This window comes from Xiphophorus couchianus, chromosome 5 (assembly GCF_001444195.1).
Source record: "Xiphophorus couchianus chromosome 5, X_couchianus-1.0, whole genome shotgun sequence".
Lineage (NCBI taxonomy): Eukaryota > Metazoa > Chordata > Actinopteri > Cyprinodontiformes > Poeciliidae > Xiphophorus > Xiphophorus couchianus.
In genome coordinates, this window is record NC_040232.1 from 36,561,029 (window position 1) to 36,582,752 (window position 21,724).

Here is a 21,724-nt window from a genome sequence, read left to right on the forward strand (position 1 = left end):
GCCAGTCAGACCCAGCAGAACCACCACATAACACCAGTCTGGATCACGCACTCATCGCTCGCCACGATTCCATGCTCAACGCACTAGTTGATCAACAACGAAGTACTAACCAACGATTGGAGCAATTATCTGATATTCTCACAGCCCTGCACCAAAGAATTGTTCCAGCAGACCCGCCACCAGTCGCTGCTCCGCCCGCCTCCTTTCAGACTGGCGTCTCCGCTGCTCCGGAACGAGCGCCCCCCGCTTCGGCTAGTCTCAAAGAGGTTTCACCGCCCATGCCAGAACCATATACAGGTGAGATCGACAGATGCAGGGGATTTTTGCTACAGTGCTCCTTAGTATTTTCTTCCTCACCTCAGAGTTTTCAGACTGACGGTGCTAAGATTTCTTTTGTGGTGGGGAACCTCAGAGGAAGAGCACTAAAGTGGGCAGAGGCTAGGTCAGCCCAGCACAATCTTTTTCACCGAACCTATGATTCGTTTGTAATAGAGTTTACACAGACTTTTGGTTATTCCGAGTCACCGGCTGACATTTCTCGCAGTTTATTGAGTATAAAGCAGGGTAATCAATCTGTAGCTGACTTTGCTATTGATTTTAGAACCCTGGCCGCGGCTTCCACATGGAACGCTGGGGCATTAACAGGGGCGTTCCTTCAGGCTCTAAACGAAGATCTGAAGGATGAACTGGCCCTCAGGGATGAGCCCGGTTCCTTGGAAGAACTTGTTGCCTTGGCAATTCGGATCGACAATAGAATCCGAGACAGGGCCCGGGCCAAGAAGGAGCCGAGTTTTGCCCCAAGAAGGACCGACTTCAATCCTATCCCAGCCAATCAGACCAGAGAAGAACCTATGCAGATAGGGAGGACCAGACTCCCGCCTGAGGAGCGCCAACGTCGCTTAAGGTCTGGAGCCTGCCTATACTGTGGCCAGGTCGGGCATTATGTTGCTAACTGCCCGAGTCTGTTAAAAGCCAGAGCACGCCACTAGCTACGGGAACGGTGGTGGGTGGCTCAAAAACTATATCCCGTTTCACGCTACCTTGTTCATTACTCACTGCCAACCGGTCCTTTCAGACTTTTGCTTTTGTGGACTCAGGTTGTGAGCAGAACCTTGTCGATAATAACCTGGTTGATCAACTACAATTACCCACTGTTCTCCTTCCAGCTCCAGTTCCGGTCGTGGCCCTGGATGGGAAGGCTCTACCTGCCATCACACATCGAACAACTCCTATTGAACTGTTAGTTTCAGGAAATCACCGGGAGACCATTACCTTTTTTGTGTTCCCTACCCCTCAGTCTCCAGTGGTTTTGGGTTATCCCTGGTTGCTCCGCCACAATCCACACTTCAATTGGAGGACTGGTCGGGTAGAGTCTTGGAGCAATTACTGTTTATCTACATGTCTTCAATCTGCTCAACCTCCAGCCGTCTCAAGGTCTACAGAGGAACCCGCTCCAGCCGACTTGGCCAGAGTACCGTCGGATTACCACGACCTTCACCAGGTATTCAGTAAGTCTAAAGCTCTCTCTCTTCCACCTCACCGTCCATACGATTGCGCTATAGATCTACTTCCAGGAGCCCCATTACCCACCAGCCGATTGTACAATATATCTAAACCGGAACGAGAGAGCATGGAGAAATACATCAGCGAGTCCCTGGCTGCTGGATTAATCCGGTCATCCACCTCACCTGTAGGAGCGGGGTTCTTCTTTGTAGGTAAGAAAGATGGGACACTTCGACCATGCATTGACTATCGGGCCCTAAACCAGATTACCGTGAAGAACAAATATCCCCTACCATTACTCGCTTCAGCATTTGAACTCGTTCAGAGAGCCACCGTATTTACTAAGCTGGACCTCCGCAACGCATATCATCTGGTCAGAATGCGAGAGGGGGACGAGTGGAAGACAGCTTTCAGGACACCACTCGGTCACTTTGAATATTTGGTGATGCCATTTGGTCTTACGAATGCTCCTGCAGTATTTCAGTCTCTAGTCAATGATGTTCTCCGGGATTATTTAAATCAGTTTGTTTTCGTTTATTTAGACGACATCCTTATTTTTTCAAGAACCCTTGCCGAACACAAGAGACATGTACGCCTAGTTTTGGAACGACTGTTGGAGAACCAACTGTTCGTCAAGGCAGAGAAATGTGAGTTTCACGTCTCATCTGTCGCCTTTTTGGGTTTTGTGTTGGGGAGCGGGCAGGTGAAGACGGATCCGGCCAAGGTCCAAGCAGTCTTAGATTGGCCCACGCCCACTTCACGAAAGGAGCTACAACGCTTTCTGGGCTTTGCAAATTTCTATCGCCGTTTTATTAGGAACTATAGCCAGACAGTTCTTCCCTTGACCAGCCTTACCTCCTCCAAGGCTAGTTTTTGTTGGCCGCCGGCAGCAGAGCAAAGTTTTCTTGAGCTTAAGAGAAAGTTTGCTGCAGCGCCCATCCTCATGCAGCCTGATCCGTTGAAACAGTTTGTAGTTGAGGTGGACGCATCTGACACTGGGGCAGGGGCTGTCCTGTCACAGATTTCATCCAGTGATGATAAGTTGCATCCATGTGCCTTCTTCTCTCGCCGTTTTTCCCCTGCCGAACGCAACTACGTCGGTGATAGAGAGTTTTTAGCCATCAAACTGGCTTTTGAGGAATGGCGTCACTGGTTGGAGGGGGCCGAGCACCCGATTGTTGTATGGACTGATCATAAGAACCTGGCCTACCTCCAACAGGCCAGGAGACTTAACCCCAGACAGTCTCGCTGGTCCCTTTTCTTCTCCCGGTTTAATTTTACCATCTCTTACAGACCGGGATCCAAGAACACTAAGCCTGACGCACTATCCAGACAGTTTTCCTTGGAACAAGAGACTCCACCCGCAACCATCGTTCCACCTACCTGTGTTGTTGGCACCCTTTCCTGGGGGATCAGGGAAGAAGTACTGGCGGCGCAACAGTCGGAACCCGGTCCAGCCACTAGACCGCCTAACCGGCTGTACGTTCCATCGACCGTCAGGGCTCGCCTCATCCATTGGGCCCACACTGCAAAGTTCTCATGCCATCCTGGAGTGAGTAGGACTATTTCCTTGATCAGGCGGCACTTTTGGTGGCCATCCTTGTACAAGGATGTCAAGGACTATGTGCTAGCCTGTCCGAATTGTGCTCGCAATAAGACTGGTAATCAGCACCCCAGTGGCCTACTACAACCTCTCCCTGTTCCCAAACGCCCATGGTCTCACATTGCACTGGACTTTGTTACTGGGTTACCGCCTTCAAAGGGCTTCACTACTATATTGTCTATCATAGACCGTTTCTCTAAGGCCTGTCATTTGGTTCCACTACGCAAACTGCCCTCTGCTATGCAGACAGCCCATCTCCTCACTAAACATGTTTTTCGTCTGCACGGCATACCCTCAGAGATCCTATCGGACAGAGGTCCTCAGTTTGTGTCCAAAGTATGGAAAGAGTTCGGAGGCGCTCTAGGAGCTAAGGTGACTCTCAGCTCGGGGTTCCACCCCCAAACCAACGGCCAAACTGAGCGACTGAACCAGGAGTTGGAGGCGACCCTCCGATGTCTCTGTTCCTCGCACCCCTCCTCCTGGAGTATACACCTGCCATGGGTGGAGTATGCCCACAACTCTCACACTTCTGCTGCCACAGGTCTGTCTCCATTTGAATCATCTCTCGGTTACCAGCCTCCCCTGTTCCCATCGGACGACCAGCAGGCATCTGTCACCTCGGTCCAGCATCACCTCCGCCGCTGCAGGCACATCTGGACGCAGACCATAGCCGCCCTCAACCGGACGGCAGAGGGTAATCGGAGATGGGCGGACCGAAAGAGACGGCCAGCGCCATTGTACTCACCGGGGCAGAAGGTTTGGCTCTCCACTCGAGATATCAACCTTAAGTCTTCTAACCGCAAATTGTCTCCCCGCTTCATTGGTCCTTTTGAGATCACTTCTGTCCACAGCCCCTCCGCGGTTCGTCTCCGGCTTCCTGTGGGGTTAAAGATCCACCCTGTTTTCCATGTTTCCCTCATCAAGCCAGTCCGTTCTAGTTCCCTTTGCCCTCCTTCCGAGCCCCCGCCGCCCGCCCGGGATATAGATGGTCATCCGGCATACGACGTTTCGGCTATCTTGGATGTTCGCCGACGTGGGCGAGGGGTTCAGTATCTGGTGGACTGGCGGGGTTTTGGTCCTGAGGAGCGGTCATGGGTTCCCCGTTCCTTTATTTTGGATCCCGAACTTATTAGGGACTTCGAGGCATCTCGTGGCTCGTCATCTTCCCGACCGCCGGGTGGCGGTCTTTGACGGGGGGGTAGTGTCAGAGTTCCGGTGTGAGAGCGTGTGCATGAGAGTGTGAGTGCGAGTGTTGCATCTTCTTTCAGCGAGGATCTTCGTGAGGAGTCTGTGGAGCCAGCGCAGGTAAAGCTGATCTGTCTCATCAGCGTGCTGGAATATAGGAGCGGCAGAACCCTTCAGTCTTCGCTAGATGGTTAACGCATACCGGTAGTCACTCTGGCCTCACCTGTTGATCTTGTTTCTAGAACTTTGTTGTGCAACTCGTAGCGACTAGCTCTCTGTGTCCTGTTCGTTGTTTAAAGAATTTTTTGTCTTCTCTTTTCAAGAACTTGCCGAGAATACCTGCCTGCCTGCTCCGCCGTTTCCACCGACCCCCTCTCGCTCCAACCACCCGCGATTCCGCCTCGCACCCACCCTAGGCACCGTAGCACTCCCTCGCACCGGACCCTGGCACCTCACCCCCACGCTCTGAAAGATCCACGCCAAATGTAAGAAAGTTCCTGATTCTTCCTCCACACTCTCTCACTCCGAGCCCATTATAATTCAGCTCTCGTTTCAGGCCACCTGGTCGGGCGACCCTCGCCCTCCTGCCGAAGTCCAGGTAACTGAATATAATTTGTCCTGTTGTAAATAAATCGCTTACCTTTTCCATCCAGCGTGTGGTTTCTGCATGTGGGTCCGCAAACTAAATCAAACCATGACAAGAAGTTTTAAGAAAATATGTAAAACCAGAAATAACTAATTAATGGTAGCTTCTCGTTGCCACATTTTTCACATAAAAATGATAGAAAATTTTCCTCTATTGCAGTTAAACAACGTCACTGTTAATTTAATTTTCTTTCACTGTTGAAATTAAATTTAAATTACGTTTATTACGTAAAACTTGTAAGAAATCACAACTTGTTTTATAAAAGTTTAAATATGACAGAAGTTCTCTGTCAAGTTTATAGTAACATCTGGAAAAAGTAAAAAGATGTTAGTACTGACAAAATATATCATTAAATACTATTTTGATACAACGTTTTTCATCGATATTACATCAGATTGAACAGACAAAAAAGGTTTGCATTGCAGAGAACAATCCTGCCTCCATGTTAAGTTCTTGATGTATGAGGTTGAAGAACAGTCAGTGGGTTGAAATCATGAATTAATTCATTAATACCAAAATACAGCAGGCCCACTTCTCTTGCTACTGTAAGGAGAATCATTGAATTTGGTATGTTTTTACCCATTGGTTTCAGCCATGTTTTATTATGTTTAATTACTCCCACAAATGTGACACATTTGTATCACCTTTATGGGATGTGCCCAGGGTTTTGCAACACTCAGGGCTGCTGACCGTTACTGGAGACGTGGCATTCTGTGTGTGGAGCCACGGGACAATGCAATGGTTTGAAAGAACGGTCCGCCATATTTTAGCTTAGGATCCACATGCACCACACTTAATGATTTTGGCGGGGTGGTGTCTGTGCCACCCCATCAGGGGGCTGTTAGGAATAAATTATTCTGTTTTCCTCTCTCTTTTAGCTGCTTGCATGCTCATTTTTACACAAACACACACGCATCTCCCCCCCCACACACACACGTGCATATATACACATGTAAGGATAAAGGAAATGACATAGTAGGGAACACCATCTTTAGGGCACAGCTTTGATAAAAACCTACAGAAGGAATCAGAAACTGTTGTCCCACAAACAAACATGGCAACGGACCAATGCTGCATTTTGGTCTCAATAGAGTTGATTATTTAAACTTGTTGACTCTTCTATAAACTCATACATTACAAACCAAACTAGAGAGAAAAGCTAATCTTGAACAATATCATTTAAATATTCATCCCATGTTAGTAGACCAAATTTTATTGCATTAAAACTTAAAGGTGGAATTGATCTGTTGCTCACCTTAGGGGTGACTCCAAGTCAAGCAAATATTGTAGCATGAGGTCTGCTTTATTTTCTCCTCATTCTGGTTCCTCTCTAAGGTGTTGTTCTGCCTTAATCAGTTTTTTTCATATGTGACTGTCACCAGTATTAAATGTTATGGTTATTTCAGTATACAGCTGTGTGCATGTGAGCAGATGAAACAGAAAAGACAAAGAGTCCTTTTGTCCATAACAGTGTGTTCCTTATGAATTTCTTGTAACATTTTTGGTCTATAAAGTTACAAGATTCATAGTTTCTTCTAAGAAGGACATTTTAGTTCCATTAATCATTTTATTTTTCAAACGTAGAAGCAGGATGTTTTTTCTATTTTTTCATGTTCTTCCTTAACTTGATCTTTATTAGTACATTAGCTTCACTTTACACCAAACTAACATTTAGCCACATAAAATATGTTTATTTTTTCAGTAGCAGATGAATATGTAATCACATCTCTAGTTAGTCAAATCACAGACTGTTACTGGCTGGTTCGTGTTGTTACTCCACCCCACTGCTTCTCTCCCTTCTTCCTGGTTTCCTCATGGTCTCCTCATGTCTCTGGTTTGGGTTTATTTTTGTACCGTGGACTTTGTTTTTTTATAAGTTTGATTTTTTAAATTAAATCTACAACAGAACTTTAATTTTTCCTGCCTGCTGCATTTGGGTCCACACTTCTACCACAATGGAAGTCCAATGGTAATGCAATGGACTTTAAAGTCACTCTGTCCATTGTGGTCAGTTTGGAATGAATATATGTAATCAAAACATCTACATATAAATTAAATAGTCTTTTAAAAACCACAATAAAGCTTAATTTGTTACAAAATAAAATGGCAACAATCACTTATTTCCTTAAATCTTCAAGTAAAGAACTGAAATTTCAGAATGTTTTTACAGCCAAAATATTTGCTGGAAATGGAGCATATTGTAGATCTATAGTCAGAGTAATGACATCAATAAATACCTGTCAAAATATTACCACTGATGCATGACGTCCACTTTAGTGGACAGGTGACCAGCTGTAATTTCTGTAAATACAAAGTTGTTATTTGGGAACTACATCAATAGTCTTAGTCTTTCGGAGTTGCTTTATGTCACAATATATATTTTTTTAGCTGCAAGCGTTTTCTACAGTAGAAGGAGGGACTGAATATTCCTGATATGGTTGACATGCTTTTTCATCTGTCTGCCATATTGGATTTAACTAAATTTTCTTGCACTTGTGTGATGGCTGCAGGTACAGACACACAAATGTGGTAACATTCAATCACACCACACACAATTGGTCAGTCAGTCTCACCTCACTTCTATTGTTTCTTTAAATCTTGGATTTAGTAATGATGGGAAAACAACACAGAAACCTCGGCACATGCTTCAGTTAGGTTTTTGGGGTAAATGTTTTATTTGTAAAATAATCTGTCAATGGAATAAGAACATTTTTCAAGTTTCTTTAGAAAGATGAGTTGTTAAAGTTCCTATGTATGCAGATGACCCCAAAAATCACTGTCCATCCTGTCATTGGACAGATCACTGTCCATCCTGTCATTGGACATATCTGTTTCCGTCCTGTGATTGGTGGCTTCCTGTCCAGCAGGAAGTTGTGAACAGGGTTTAAAAGGTGCTGGAGGACTGCAGACATTCACAGGAAGCTGGACCAGCAATGGCTCTGCTGAAGGTTCTGCTGCTGCTGCTGGTGCTGGGTGAGTCAGACACACTGGAAACACTGGGCATACTGGACACACTTCCTACTGGTTCCAGGGAGGCTGCTGCTCTCTGTGACTCTCAAACCTCTCTCTGATTCTTTGTCAGACATAAACTTCATTGAATATAAATTGTGATATCATTTTGATTTGTCACACTAAAGAGGACAAAAGTAGGGTATTTCCAAATTTCAAGCTGTCTGAGATTTTATCGAATGTCTCAAATGAAGTAAAATATCTTGGTCATGTGTTGACAGACCGTTTCTGTGATGATGAGGACATTTACCATCAGGCTTCAATGATATACGCTCAGGAAAATATCCTAGTTTGTAAGTTTGGATTCTGTTCTGATGAAGTGAAACTGAACTTGTTTAGATCATATTGTACCTCACTGTATTCTGCACATTTGTGTTGCAATTTTAATAAAGCCAGTCCTCAAAGATTGAAGGTGGCCTATAATGATGCATTGAGACTTTTGTTAAAAAAGCCCGGGAGGACCAGTGCTCGTGAACTGTTTGTATCTGCTGCTTGTATTTTCTTAAGGCAAAAAAGAGGTAGGAAATTTTTTTTAATAAAAAATATTTTATTTCTTTCAGATGATCAATTGTAATTTTCTCCCAAAACAAAATTGTTATTTTTCTTTAGGGGTTATCTGATGTCACAATATTTTTTTTTTTACCTGCAAGAGTCGTATACAGTAGAAAGAGGGGCAGGGTCGGTTCTCATGCTTTTTTGTCTGTTGGCTATATTGGATTTAACAAAAATAATTTCTTGCATTTTCAGCTGATGACCAGCAGTTGATAGTGTATTTTATGATGCATTAGTGTCCACTTCAATGGTATTTATAACATAAAAATCCACAAGAAAGTGGCTTTTAGATAGCTGTCCACTGTAGTGACCACTATGCATGAAAGGGTTAATTTTATTGTAGAACACTCAAACATAAAAACAAAAAAATAAACACACCAAACTCTTGTGGGATAATTCCAGTTATCAACAGCTGTTACATCCTTTATTTATCCGTGTGATTTGACATTGTGAATCACGCTTATTCCTTTAACAATGTAAGCTAACAAACATGCTAACAACTAGCTGTAACCATTCGACTTTAGACATGAAACTCTCATTTTATTTACTCACTTTTTGCTCTATTAGTGCAATGGAAGCATGGAGTGAAAATAGTCTCAAAAAACCTGTGCGGGTGTAATACTGGATTTGTAATCCGTGTAAGCATCTTTGTGTGTAACTTTGGATAGCTGTATCTGTTGTTGAGAAACGAGATATTTTCTACCTGTTCCTCGTTATCTCGTCTCCCCAGGGCCGTTAATGCCTTGTGTAAATGTGAAACCACAAAGACACTTCACAATCAACCAGAATTTTATTCAAACAATCAAGTGCATAAAATCACACCAACAGCTCAACATAATCATCAGAAACCAAAGCCACAAAGAAGAAATTAAGTACCTTAGCAAAATACGGAGACGCGCTTTCGGAGACCACTCCATAGCAGTTAAGGCACTTCCACCCCAGTGATCTGACCAGCTGTTTTAGCTCATTTACTTTTATCTCAAGGCCAGTTCTTTAGTGTCTGATGCGTTCTAGCGCACAGCTTAGAGGTGGTCTCAAACTGCCCATAATGACATGCTGCTGTTTGTATGCCAGAGACCAAGCAGGTGTTACCAAGGCCAAAGGATGAATCTATCCACTGTCTAAGCTATCCTCCCTGCACACTTTCCCAGGGCAAGAATGATAGATGTGTTCATTTCATATGGAAACGTTTTACTCAAGAAAGTGGGACCAACGTTTATCAGCTGTCTGTGTTTCTCTTTTCAAACTGCCTCAAACTGGTTCCTGAACTGCACAGAGTTCAGTTCTGACCCAGACCTCAGACCTCTCCTCTGACCCAGGGCATCAAACAGCAGATTTTGACTATAAAAGATTAGCACACGTTTCATATAATATCTTCAAACTCTTAAACACGCATGAGCAGTTTCAATACCAAAACATCTGTCACACAATACTTTGATTAGTTTTCAACTTCTTTGGTTATAATGAACTGAAACATTTTCAAATGATTATCTGATTTATACACTTTTAAGAATGTGATCTAATATAAAAAAAACTACTGATTAGACAAATTTTAATTAAATCATGATCATTATATCTAAGAAAAATGTTCTACTGATTAAGTTATGTATTGATTAAACCATGAGTCTAAATCTAAGCTAAACTGAGGCCTACTCAAAACAATCATGATCCATCTAATATTTCAACAAGATGGAGCATTCCCGGTGGTCTCCTCTCAGACGTAAGTAGAATTTAAACCTGCAGGCTTTGCTCTTTGATTATAATGAGACATCGAGTAATTATAAATAATTTCAGATTACGTTTTATATCTCTGGTAGTTTGTTACTGTCCTAATACTTATCTGCTACTGGGAGCTATTGTCTATGTGAGCTATGCTGCTTTAGCTGTTTGTAGCAAAGTCCTAGTCATGGTTGTGGCTTAAGCCTAATTGTTTTGTTTATCCACACCATGTATTCACACACATCCATGATTAAAGCTGGTGTCTGACATGCAAAGTCTTCTCCCATTTCAGAAATCACGCCATAAATTTTCTTTTTGAAGCTCACTCCTCCACCAGAATCACCCTGTAGATAAATTTATGTCAATATATTTATTTATGTTGTAAAACAGAAAAGTCTTCTAATCACTGTAGAAAGAGATTGAGGAAACAAACTTACAAGACCTGAATCCTTGTTCAGTGCTTCAACAAAGAACACATGCTCACGTGTTGGCATGGCAAAAACAGCAACAACTCTCATGTCAACACACTGAAGATGTGGTGGAAGAGGAGCACTGGGTACTGTAGAGAAACATGTGAATCATAAAAGTTCTTCACTCTACCTTCTCTGTACAGACAGAAACAAAGATTTTACTCTCATAACTTCAATATTTCTCTCACAGAGTGAATTATTGGGGCTGGTTGTCGTTAGTCCCTCTCCTGCCAGCTGAACTGTAGCACCACTGAAACACAATTAGGATAAATATCAAAAATGATGACAATGTAGAAAATGAATAATTAGGAGGAACAATGAAAGAACAGAAAATAAATCCATGAAGGATTTCATCCACAGACACAGGAGTGTCCACCTCCAGTCCTCAGTGATGGTGTCCTGCATCCTTCATATGTCCTGGTCCAACACACCTGAGCTAAACAGGTTCTGGTTCTGCTGGTGGCCTGATTACCTGACTCAGGTGTGCTGAAGCAGAGGCAGCAGAACCGGAGAAGTGGAGACAGAAAACCTGAAGTCATGTTTTTGACCAGAGAAAGACTTACATTCTAAGACGATTATTGCACCTTGGTAGCTGAACAGGATGGATATTTCTTACTGGTCTCTGAAGCTTCAGCAACATGATGTCATGCTGCTGATGCCATTGGTCAACATAAATCACAGGATTGTGTTGGATTATTTGTTTCTGCTGTGTAGCAGTCCGTGGATGAACTCCTAACTTTGCTGTGGTAGTCCTGCAGAACAGGTTAGATTATAATGAACACAGAAAACCTGATCATCTGCAGATAAAACTGTCTGAATGACTCTTTCCTACCATCCTGGCTCCAACTTCCAGCAGTGAGCTGCGGTCAGGATCCACTCAGGGTGGATCAGAGATCCTCCACACAAGCTCATATGAGTACCATTGTTGCCCTCCAGCCGAACATGATAAAGACGCTCCGTGTCATTACAGTTTTGACCTCCAATGATTCTCTTGTGCAGAGAAACATGTGAGTTCATTGAAACACCTGAAGAGGAAAAAAAAGAGGACTTTATTCAGAAATCAGGAGCAAACATGGCTGATGGAACAGAAAAAGGATGAACAGATAAAGATTAAAAAGCATCACAATCTATATGTAATGAAGTTTCATTCTGAATCAGAGGGAAATATGAGAATCACAGAGAGCAGCAGCCTCCTTGGAACCAGTGGCTGCTGGAAGTATCTCCAGTGTTTCCAGTGTGTCTGACTCACCCAGCCCCTGCAGCAGCAGCAGAATCTTCAGCAGAGCCATTGCTGGTCCAGCTTTAAGTGACTGTCTGCAGGCCTGTAGCAGCTTTTAAACTCTGTTTACAGCTTTCTGCTGGACAGGAAACCACCAATCACAGGACTGACACTGATCTGTCCAATCACAGGACGGACACTGATCTTAAAGTTAAGCATTCAAACATAGTAGTTTTATTTAACTGTAATGTCTTATCTGAGATCTATAAAGTATTGTATTTGAAAATGAATAATTTGCTTATATTTATTCTTTGTGGAAATGTGCAATACATGTTTGAGCGTTTTAGAATCAAACTAACAGATTTCTTTGTTATTATAAAACATCCTTTACTAAAAAACAAACTTTGGCTCACATTAGAATATTGTGGAAACATTTGTTTATTTGTGTAACTCACTTTGAAAAGTGAAAAGTAAAATGAAGAATTTGATCTGTGTGAATGTGTCACAGATAAACTCTCAGGGCATTCTGCCAAAATCAAAATCCCCTAAATTATTTATAGCTCAGAGGGTTACAGAGGTGAGATCAAATGGGGAGGTAATTTACTCAGATTCATCCTTTGTTTAGCAATTATGATTTCCATAAGTTACAGTATTTTCCACACTATAAGGCGCACCGCATTATAAGGCGCATAGAATAGACGCTACAGTAGAGGCTGGGATTGCATTATGCATCCATTAGATGGAGCTGCGCTAAAGGGAATGTCAACAAAACAGTCAGATAGGTCAGTCAAACTTTATTAATAGATTACAAACCAGCATTCTGAAAACTCCATTCACTCCCTAAATGAATAAACAGCTGTTTTATTATTTTCCCCGAGGTAAAGTAAGTGACGTGGTATTTTCGTGACACAGTTTATCTTTTAACAACAGCAAGGTATAACATATAGTGGAGGGGAACTTTTCCTCGATTCAATAAACACGTAAAAAACAGTCTGATAGTGTTACGGTAAATCAAACGTCAGTGCAATCACAATATATATCCACTTCCACACCGTTGATTGGTTCATGTTAAATTCTCTGGCTGCTGCTCTATTCACGTGTTCTACTGCGTGACTTGAGCTTAAACTCTGCATCTTAATAGGAGCCATTTTGGGGTCTTTACACAAAACCCAGCGTGCACCGCGCGCTTCTTCTTCTACGGGGGAAAATGAAGTCGGCGGCTGCTTACCATAGTTGCAAGACCTGTTGTGGCTCAATATTGGTCCATATATAAGGCGAACCAGATTATAAGGCGGATTCTCGGCTTTTGAGAAAATTGAAGGTTTTTAGGTGCGCCTTATAGTGCAGAAAATACGGTACAACTCAAACAATTGCCAATAAAAAAGGGAAAAGAGTAAAAAACATATCAAAGCTTTGGCTGAAATTTTCAGGACAAAGTATGAAAAAATAACAAAAAACCTAAAATCAGCGCTCACATTGTCCACCAGGTAGCCTTAAATAAGGTATTTTATACACTGCAGGGCAAATTCATCCTCAGGTGGTACTGTCCTCAGCCTACATGACTATAACACTTAGACAGAAAAAAAGTCAACTATCCTTACTTGTTGAGTCAGAGGGGAATGGTGCCCTCCAGAGTTGAGCAAAGTGTATATCTACTAGTATTTTTGGAGTTGGTAAAGTAGCACTGTGCAAATTACATTAAGCTGATTGTTAGGTATTCATTAGCTTCAGTGTTTTAGTCCATTTATTGTTTTCATTCATACAAAAAAGATTGATATAACATAATTAACAGTAGTAATTGACAATTGCAGCCTGTTATAGCTTTAGTGTTAAACAAGTAACCACCAGACTTTAGATACAAGTTGTATAAGTGGAAAAATCTGTAATGGTGCATAAGTATATCAGCATGCATTTATCAGATGAGTATCATTTAATAAAACGATCAGTCTCAAATCCTTAGAAAACTAGGAAAATCTGCCAAAAAATTGAAATGATCTTTTACAGGGAGCCTATATTATCTTAATACATCACAAAGATGCATTAAGAATCAAAATATAAACACTTTGACATTTGCTCACTCAGTTTGACATTGAAGTTTGAATGATTATATAGCGTCAAGTCATTAAAAATCATTAATAACTAACATCCAACTAATAAATCAAAATGAAAATAAGTGGTGACATAAACAAACAAAATCTAATGATTCAAAGGGAATTCTCAAAATGCTGGAGAAAAGAGTGTTAAGTTTAAAGAGCATTTAAGTTTTATAAAAATTATTTAAACATGTTATTATAACAGCTGTGTAAGGATTGGATTTTGGACCGTATCCAGGGTGGAGTCTGCTTAATCAAAAGATTATTTGGTTAACATGATGACACGTGAAGTCTATTTCAGTAGTCAAAATAGTAAATTGTTTACATCTGAGCATGAATGAAGTTTGTTCAAGATCAATTTTGTGATTTTTCTTAGCTCTACAAAAGAGTTCTGTCAACGTTTGTCCCAAAACCGAATTTTTTTAAGACAAAGTGAATCTCACATCCAGTCATCAGAACATACTTTCTGTTCTTGATGGAAAATAACACTATCTGCACCATTATTAATCAAGTCTTGCAAAAAAAAGAAAAAAATATTTTCTCCGTCACCCCTTTTGCTTTCTTGCCAAACTTACATGATTCAAATCATCAGCAAATTCTTATATCAGGCAACGATAACCGGAATAAATGCAAAACTCAGTTTTCAAATATTGATTTTTTTTTTTATTAAATAAAAAGATTTATGCAAATTAACCTGACTGTATGTGAAAAAGAAAGTCAAGCAATGCCATGAAGTAACTGTTAACCACATTTTTATTTTAGTTTTATTAGACATGCGCAGACCTGATTGGCGCCGAAGCTGCAGAATCAACAAAACACTAAAACGGATCCTGTGACAACATGAAATAGTCTGAAAAGCCTCAACAAGCAACAAATCCTGGCTCAGTCTGACGTAGCTAGAGAAACGAGAAACAAAGTCACAGTTATGTTTCAGTCCGGAAAATATTCTGAAGTCTTTTCAGAATGACTCAACAATCAGAAATGTCTTTTTAAAAATTATTTATTTAAACACGTTTCAAGGCCAGGAACATAATGCACGCATTTTGCTTGATTTTGATCCCTTCTGTGAAAATATTTGGTAGACTGACTGGAAATGCTTCCTGTTGCATCTAATGTAAAACTAAATGTTATTTCAGAAAAGGAGCGTAATGAAACGTGTGACTTGCTTGTAATAGCTGGAATAAGGAATGCTACAGCAGAACATCAGTTTCTGACCTAAAACCCAAAAGCGCACTTAGTTTAAGCTCCAGGACAATCTTCGTGTAAATCCACCTCTGAGCTGGAAAACCAGCGTGTCCCCGTCAGTGTTGGAGGTTAGATCGCATCTAAAACATCCACTCTGACTCCGAACATGTCCGAGCCCTGTGGAAAAATTCATCTGTAATGGTAACAGATCAGGCTGAGACTTTCGCAAATGGCAAAGAGCAAATTCTTTATTGCATCCGTGGATGGGAACAGCACACAGCAAGCTGCAATGAGTTCTGAACCTTTTCTTATACAAGTTAACCGATAACAGGAAGGGAGAGTACAACCTTGTGTGATAGCAGAGTTAGAAGGGTGTAACCTAACCGCCAGTTAGGTGGTAAATGTCTTCTTGTTCAAATATGTGAGTTTCCAAAAATCAGGTTTGCTAATGGAACAATTCTGCATAACAAGAGCATTGTCAAACCAGAATACTTCACACAAATGCATCAGTTTCTTAAAACTCTGAGCTGGTGACATTCCATAGAGAAACTTGTTAAGACTCGGGGCTTATTCCATCACACTATAATTACCTAAACTATCTGTTCTTATCTGTTAACAAATACTGGCTCCTTACCGTGGTGAGGCATTGTCGCTATCAGCCTGCTGCAGTTGCTGCAGGGACCCCTCTGAGTGGTTCTGCAGAAACTCTCTAGCCTACATACTCTAACAGGTTGGACAATACTAATGTGGTTAAATGAGTAAAAGAATGAAATAAAAACATAAGCAAAATAATAAAACAATTTTTCTTCCACGGCCCGACAGGTTATTGAGAACTTCCCCCATCTTTAGCTTTTGTTTAGCGTCTTCCAGCTCCATCTTGTTGCTTGTTTTATCGCAGGGTGAGTCAGATGCAAATCTACTGGGATGTGTGATTGATGGGAGCGGAGCAGGGTGGAGCTGCGCTTGTTACAGTCTGATTAACTTCTGCACCCTATTTCCTCTCTTTATTTCCTCAACGGAGTGAACAACCTGCTCCTCCGGTTACGCTATCATAAGTAGATCAACGCAACTTTATATCGTTCATTCTCGCTTGACTTTACCTGTGCTGTAGGTATTGCAGGGTTATTAAATGTGCCACAAATAATTCTGTCCCAACCCGGCCCAGATCTCTGCTTGGGCTTGGGCCGTAAATTTAAACTCTGGTCAGTATCTGTACCTAAATCAAATAGAGGGACTGGAAGAAGATGCCTGATTTAAAACGACTCTGCAAGGTCAGGTTAGTTTGGAAAGCTTTTCTTTTCTTAATAAATTAACTCTAGTTAATCTTTGTCTGAAGTCAAAATTAGCCGGGTGATCTTAAACGTATTATGTCTCACAAAACAAATAAAAAAAAATTAACTCTTTTTTTTTTACAGCTCTACCTGGTAAGGATTTCCTGTAGAGAAAAACCAAGGCAGAGGCACAAAGAGTGAGGTGGCTCAGCTAGTCCCTCTGCTAAATTGGAGCACAAATCCATCTTGAAGGCTTCTGAAAAAGACTCCCTAAAATAAAACGACCTGACGTTCCATAAATCTCCCGTTAGGTTTCAGTGCTGTGTGAGTGATTTCCAGTCGGTGTGGCTCACATTTGCATTAAACTCCTGTTTTGTTTGTCTGTTTTAAAGGCGCTGGACGTGTGGGCCATGGGAATCACCCTGTACTGCTTGGTGTTTGGGAAGGCAAGTGTGCACACTTTCTGTCTCTCGCTTATTTAACAGCGTTGTAACAGCGAAAGCCGTCTCCCTCTGTAGCAACATCTCTATGGGAACAAAGCGTGCCGCCTTCTCTGCGTCTGATACGGCGCTCGTTCATTTAAATCAACACCAGAGGCTGATTGCTGCAGCTGTAATTTGTCTGATCCGTCTTCGGAAAAGCAGATTGAATTTGCCAGAGCTGTGATTCAGGCAAACTGCATTGTGGATTTCACTCATGTTTTTTTTTGTTGTTTTTGTTATTGTTTTTGTTCTCCTCTACCTGCAGTGCCCATTTATTGACGAGTACATATTGGCTTTGCACAATAAGATAAAGACCAAGCCTGTGGATTTTCCTGAAACGTGAGGTTTTTTTTATTGTTCCAGCCGTTTTTCATACCTTTTTAGAGAAAATAGGAGAGTTGATTACACCTTTTCTGTCCACTTTGTGCTGCTATTTTACCTCTTATTGTGAATTTTAGAATTAAAAAACATCCCCCCCCCCCCCCCCCCCACACACACACACAAAAAAATCAAAACAACTGGAATATGAAAGGGAGTCACCGGTTTGGCATCAAAACAAGCGTGTAGACTGCAACAATAGCATGTGAACATACAAGCTGCGGTGCCTCCCTGATCTTTCTTTCAAGTTAAAACCCCTTTTAGTCATGCAAAGAATCAAACTGGTCACTTCGAGTGGCATCAGGTTTGAAGCGTTTTAAATGTTTTGTTGGTTGATGAATCCAATATGTTGGGCGGGGGTGGGGGCCTCGTCACCTGTTGGCATGACTCCACCCACTCATCGGTGACCTCTCCGTCTTTTCTCCCACTCTCCTGCAGGGACTCGTGGCCCTTCAGGCCCTCTTTAAAACTGCACCCTTCACGCAGGTAATCCCTTTGTGGCCCATCTGCCCGCGCATCATTATCCTCACCTTAGATTGCTCGGCGCTCACTTACAGAACCTGCAGAACTCTATCTGTCTCATGAATCTGTGCGCTTCTTGTCACATTGCAGCAACAAACTTAATCTTTTGGATTTTGGGTGACAGAAAAATGTCTTGCCTGGCCACCCCATTGATACACCGCTCAGGTATGTGTAAGAGATACTACAGAACAATCGTCTTTAATCAAGACATAAATGTAAAACCCAACAACTAATAAATATGAATATAAAATTATAAAGAAATTATAGCCGTTTGTCTGAAGCTAATCTGTTCACTTCAAAAACACAAAATCTTACCAAGCAATTTTGGTCTAGTTTTAGTGCAAATATCTTGGACGAAAGGAACTCACAAAGAGCTTTTCAGCGAGATATAAGATATAATCTGCCAGGTTAACATACACAATCTCATGTATGTTTCTGAAAATCTGCTTGCAGTCTAGTTTTGTAAGAGTTTGTGTTTTGGCAGTGTTGCGCTGGGTTTTATGTCAAGTGATCAGAGTAAACAAAAAAATTAAGCCACGCTCTTAAGATTTTTAATAAAAACTAATAAAAAAGTGTAATTTTCCAGCTATGTGATCTTTGTCCACTATTTTGTTTGGTCCATCATATCACAAAACTGACATCTTTGGTTGCAAGGTGACATAAGGTGGAAAACGATGACATGGGCTGTGAATGGTTTTGCAGTTGCTTCTCTCCAGCTGTCATCTCAGACATGCTTCTGTCCTGTTCCTGCAGACCACCTCCATCATTCTGCTGCAGCTGCTTCTCTGTCCCTCTCTCTCTCCGCGTCTGCAGAGGCTGGAATCATAAGCTTTGTGGGTGGGTGGAGGGCTCCCTGTTCATATAGACCGCTCCACATCAGAGGCACAGGATCCCCTGCTGATCTCTCTCCTCTCTGTCTCTTTGTTTAGAAAGAGCAGCGCAGGGGACGGGCCCAGAGAAGGAGAGCTGGAGGACCTCCACGAAGACGAGCCTTTCTCTTGAGGCGCGACGGGAAGCCGAGCTTTCTGCTCTGACCACTGTGCGCTCCACGCCTTCACCCAGCTCCAATCAGTGCCACAGTAAACCGTGTAAATAAATGGATCTATAAATGTGAAATATCGCTCGCAGATGCTAACGCTAACTTGGCTTGATTTTAGCAAATTCTTCATTTTCTTCTGTTCTTTCTGGATTTCTGAGCTCAACAGCTTACAGGTGACACCGGCGCTGACCCAGTGAGAACAGCTTTTTTTCTCACTGGGTCCACTTGGTTTGCACACTAAAGTAAAAAAAAAAAAAAGGAAATCTTTCTTTATTTCCGTGCATGTTCATTATCAGATCATCTACAGGACCTACTCAACAGTTTCTCTCTGACTAGCATGTTAACCACACTGGTTCGTCTCTTCAATGAACTACAGGGCTTCTGACTGCTGATCAGTCTTTTTAATTTTAGAGGCTGATTCCTTGTTCCTGTCGCAGCCCCTTTTTTTCTCACACCGGTGCCGTCGGTAACGTTTACAAGGAAGGCAGTATGAAAAGCCTCCGTGCTGCCTTCATGGACCAGCTCTACGACAGACGCCGAGCAGAAAGGACGTTGGCTTTGCTATGCATGCACACATTTTGAATGGCACTGCCCCCTGCTGTCTGACATCAAGTGACTCCAGTGTTGGCAGGTTAGTTCACGCTTCTGCTCCTACTCTGCGATCGCCCTTTACAGGGCGATGATCGAGAGCATCCTCTGCCTCAACATGACTGTGTGGTATGGTAGCTGCACAGCATTGGAGAGGAAACAACTGACACGGGTGGTGAGAACAGCACAAGGCATTGTGGGATGCCCCCTCCCAGACCTGGACTCCATTTACACAGACCGGGTCAAGAAGAGAGCTGGATCCATAGCGATGGATTCCAGCCACCCGGGCCACAGACTGTTTGTGCCGCTGCCATCAGGCAAGCGGTACAGGAATATACGGACTACAACAAACAGACTGAGAAACAGTTTCTTCCCCACAGCCGTCAGAGCCATTACTCCCTGCCGCCCCCCCCTCCCACACATATCATAACCTCGCAGTCACACATACATATCCCCCACCCCACACAGCCATATTGTTCTGCACTTTGCACTGTCACATTATCTGTACTTTGCCATAATTGGACCTGCTGCTACTTCTTTGGTGTGGTTGAGTGCCTTTAGTTAATTTAGTTGTATATATTGTTATTATTATTATTGTGTGTTTGCTTATTTATACTGTATATATTTGACCTTTTGCACGGGAGCTGCAATGGAAATTTCGTTGAATTCTGTTCAATGACAATAAATGCTATCTATCTATCTATCTATTATCACTGCTGTCAAACGCAATCTCTGCTTTTAATGTAAATAACAGAAAGGACTTTTAAAATGCGGCATTCTGAACGGTGGATAGAAACGGAGACGAGAACTCCTGGAGTGTTATCAAAACTGTAAATATATGATACATACATATATGGAAATTTGTGTTTTTGCTCAGGATTTTTTTTTTTCCACTGGACATTTCAGTGAAGGGCATTTTTTGTTTAACGTTAATTAAGAAAAGGGAAGCAAGTCACCTTCAGGTTCAACAGTTTGTATGCAAATGGTTAACCTGACTCAGAGTCCTATCTTTTATGACTGTGCTGAATGTAATACATAAAGGAGCAGGGGATCGGAATGAGGATCGGCCTCATTCCGAAATAATTTAAAACAGAGAAGAATATTTATTTAAAAATATATTATTCATGGTTCTGAATCTTAAGTTGGAACATAATTGCTATATTTGATTTATTTTTATTTCATTTAGATTCAAGTAGATAAGGATTAGATTTTTCCATATATCTGACCTAGGTGGCGTTATGCACCTTGAACTGATATTGTTGTGCTGGCCTTTAAATATGAAGAAGAAGAAGAAGAAGAAGAAGCAGCAGCAGAGATAGGGAAGGATTATTCTGAGAGTTTGAATATAGAAAATGGGACACCACAGGGAAGTATAGTAAGTCCGTTATTATTTTCAGTGGTAGTTAATGATATGTTTTATGAAGTAGAGGATGGAATGGGATTTTAACTTTTTACTGATGATGGAGCAATGTGGAAAAGAGGAAGAAATTTAGACTTCATTGTAAAGAAGCTTCAGGGAGCAATTTCAGTTGTAGAGAAATGCTCATATAAATGGGGTTTTAAACTTTCTGTAGAGAAAACTAAAATAATGTTTTTTTTACAAGGAAAAGAGTTGATGAAAAAATTAACTTAAAATTATATGGTCAGGATTTGGAAAGAGTTAAACAATTAAAATTTCTCGGGATGTGGTTTGATGAAAGAATGACATGGGGTGTGCACATTAAGAAAATAATTGATAAATGTAGGAAAGTATTAAATATAGTGAGGTGTTTAGTTGGAACAGAGTGGTGAGCTGATAGAAATTCATTAAAAGCAATTTATACAGGGTTAATTAGGTCAGTCTTGGATTATGGATGTATAGTTTATAACTCAGCAGCAGATACAAACCTCTATAAGTTAAAAACTATCCAACATCAGGCTTTAAGAATATGTACTGGTGCTTTTAAAACATCTTCAGCAGCAGCATTACAGGTTGAAATGGGAGAAATGCCTCTTAAAGTTAGAAGGAATCAATTATCTTTAAACTACTGGTCAAATTTACAGGGACAAAGAAATGATCATCCAACATTAGAGGTGCTTAAACCTGGAAGGGAAAAGGAAAGGAAACAGTTAAAGAGCTTTGGATGGATAATAAACTCTAAAGTTAATGAAATTCATTTAAATCAGTTAGATATATGTCAGATAGTTCCATTACCTGCAGTGCCACCTTGGATACTTCCTGATGCTGAAGTTGATTTTTCATTATTAGAAAAGAAGAACA

General features: G+C 41.6%; 1 protein-coding gene across 1 annotated transcript; it reads right to left on the reverse strand.

Annotated features, from left to right (window-relative positions):
• Nucleotides 1-9,269: 9,269 nt before the first annotated feature.
• Nucleotides 9,270-12,063, reverse strand: LOC114144118 (anionic trypsin-2-like). The gene is made up of 6 exons (XM_028016621.1): nt 11,937-12,063; nt 11,520-11,712; nt 11,251-11,439; nt 10,876-10,937; nt 10,655-10,776; nt 9,270-10,561 (listed from the first exon to the last, which is right to left on the reverse strand). The coding sequence occupies exons 1-6, from the start codon at nt 11,974-11,976 to the stop codon at nt 10,403-10,405; spliced, it is 765 nt and encodes a 254-aa protein (XP_027872422.1). The 5' UTR covers nt 11,977-12,063; the 3' UTR covers nt 9,270-10,402.
• Between the last annotated feature and the right edge of the window lie 9,661 nt (nt 12,064-21,724).

What these genes read in the sequence shown, in the direction of transcription:
- LOC114144118 (XM_028016621.1), bottom strand. Translation starts at nt 11,976, where the DNA reads ATGGCTCTGCTGAAGATTCTGCTGCTGCTGCAGGGGCTGG. An exon ending in TGCAATAATCGTCTTAGAAT is followed by an intron (nt 10,938 to 11,250) that starts GTAAGTCTTTCT and finishes ATTGTGTTTCAG; the next exon opens with TGGTGCTACAGTTCAGCTGG. An exon ending in TGAACAAGGATTCAGGTCTT is followed by an intron (nt 10,562 to 10,654) that starts GTAAGTTTGTTT and finishes ATTTATCTACAG; the next exon opens with GGTGATTCTGGTGGAGGAGT.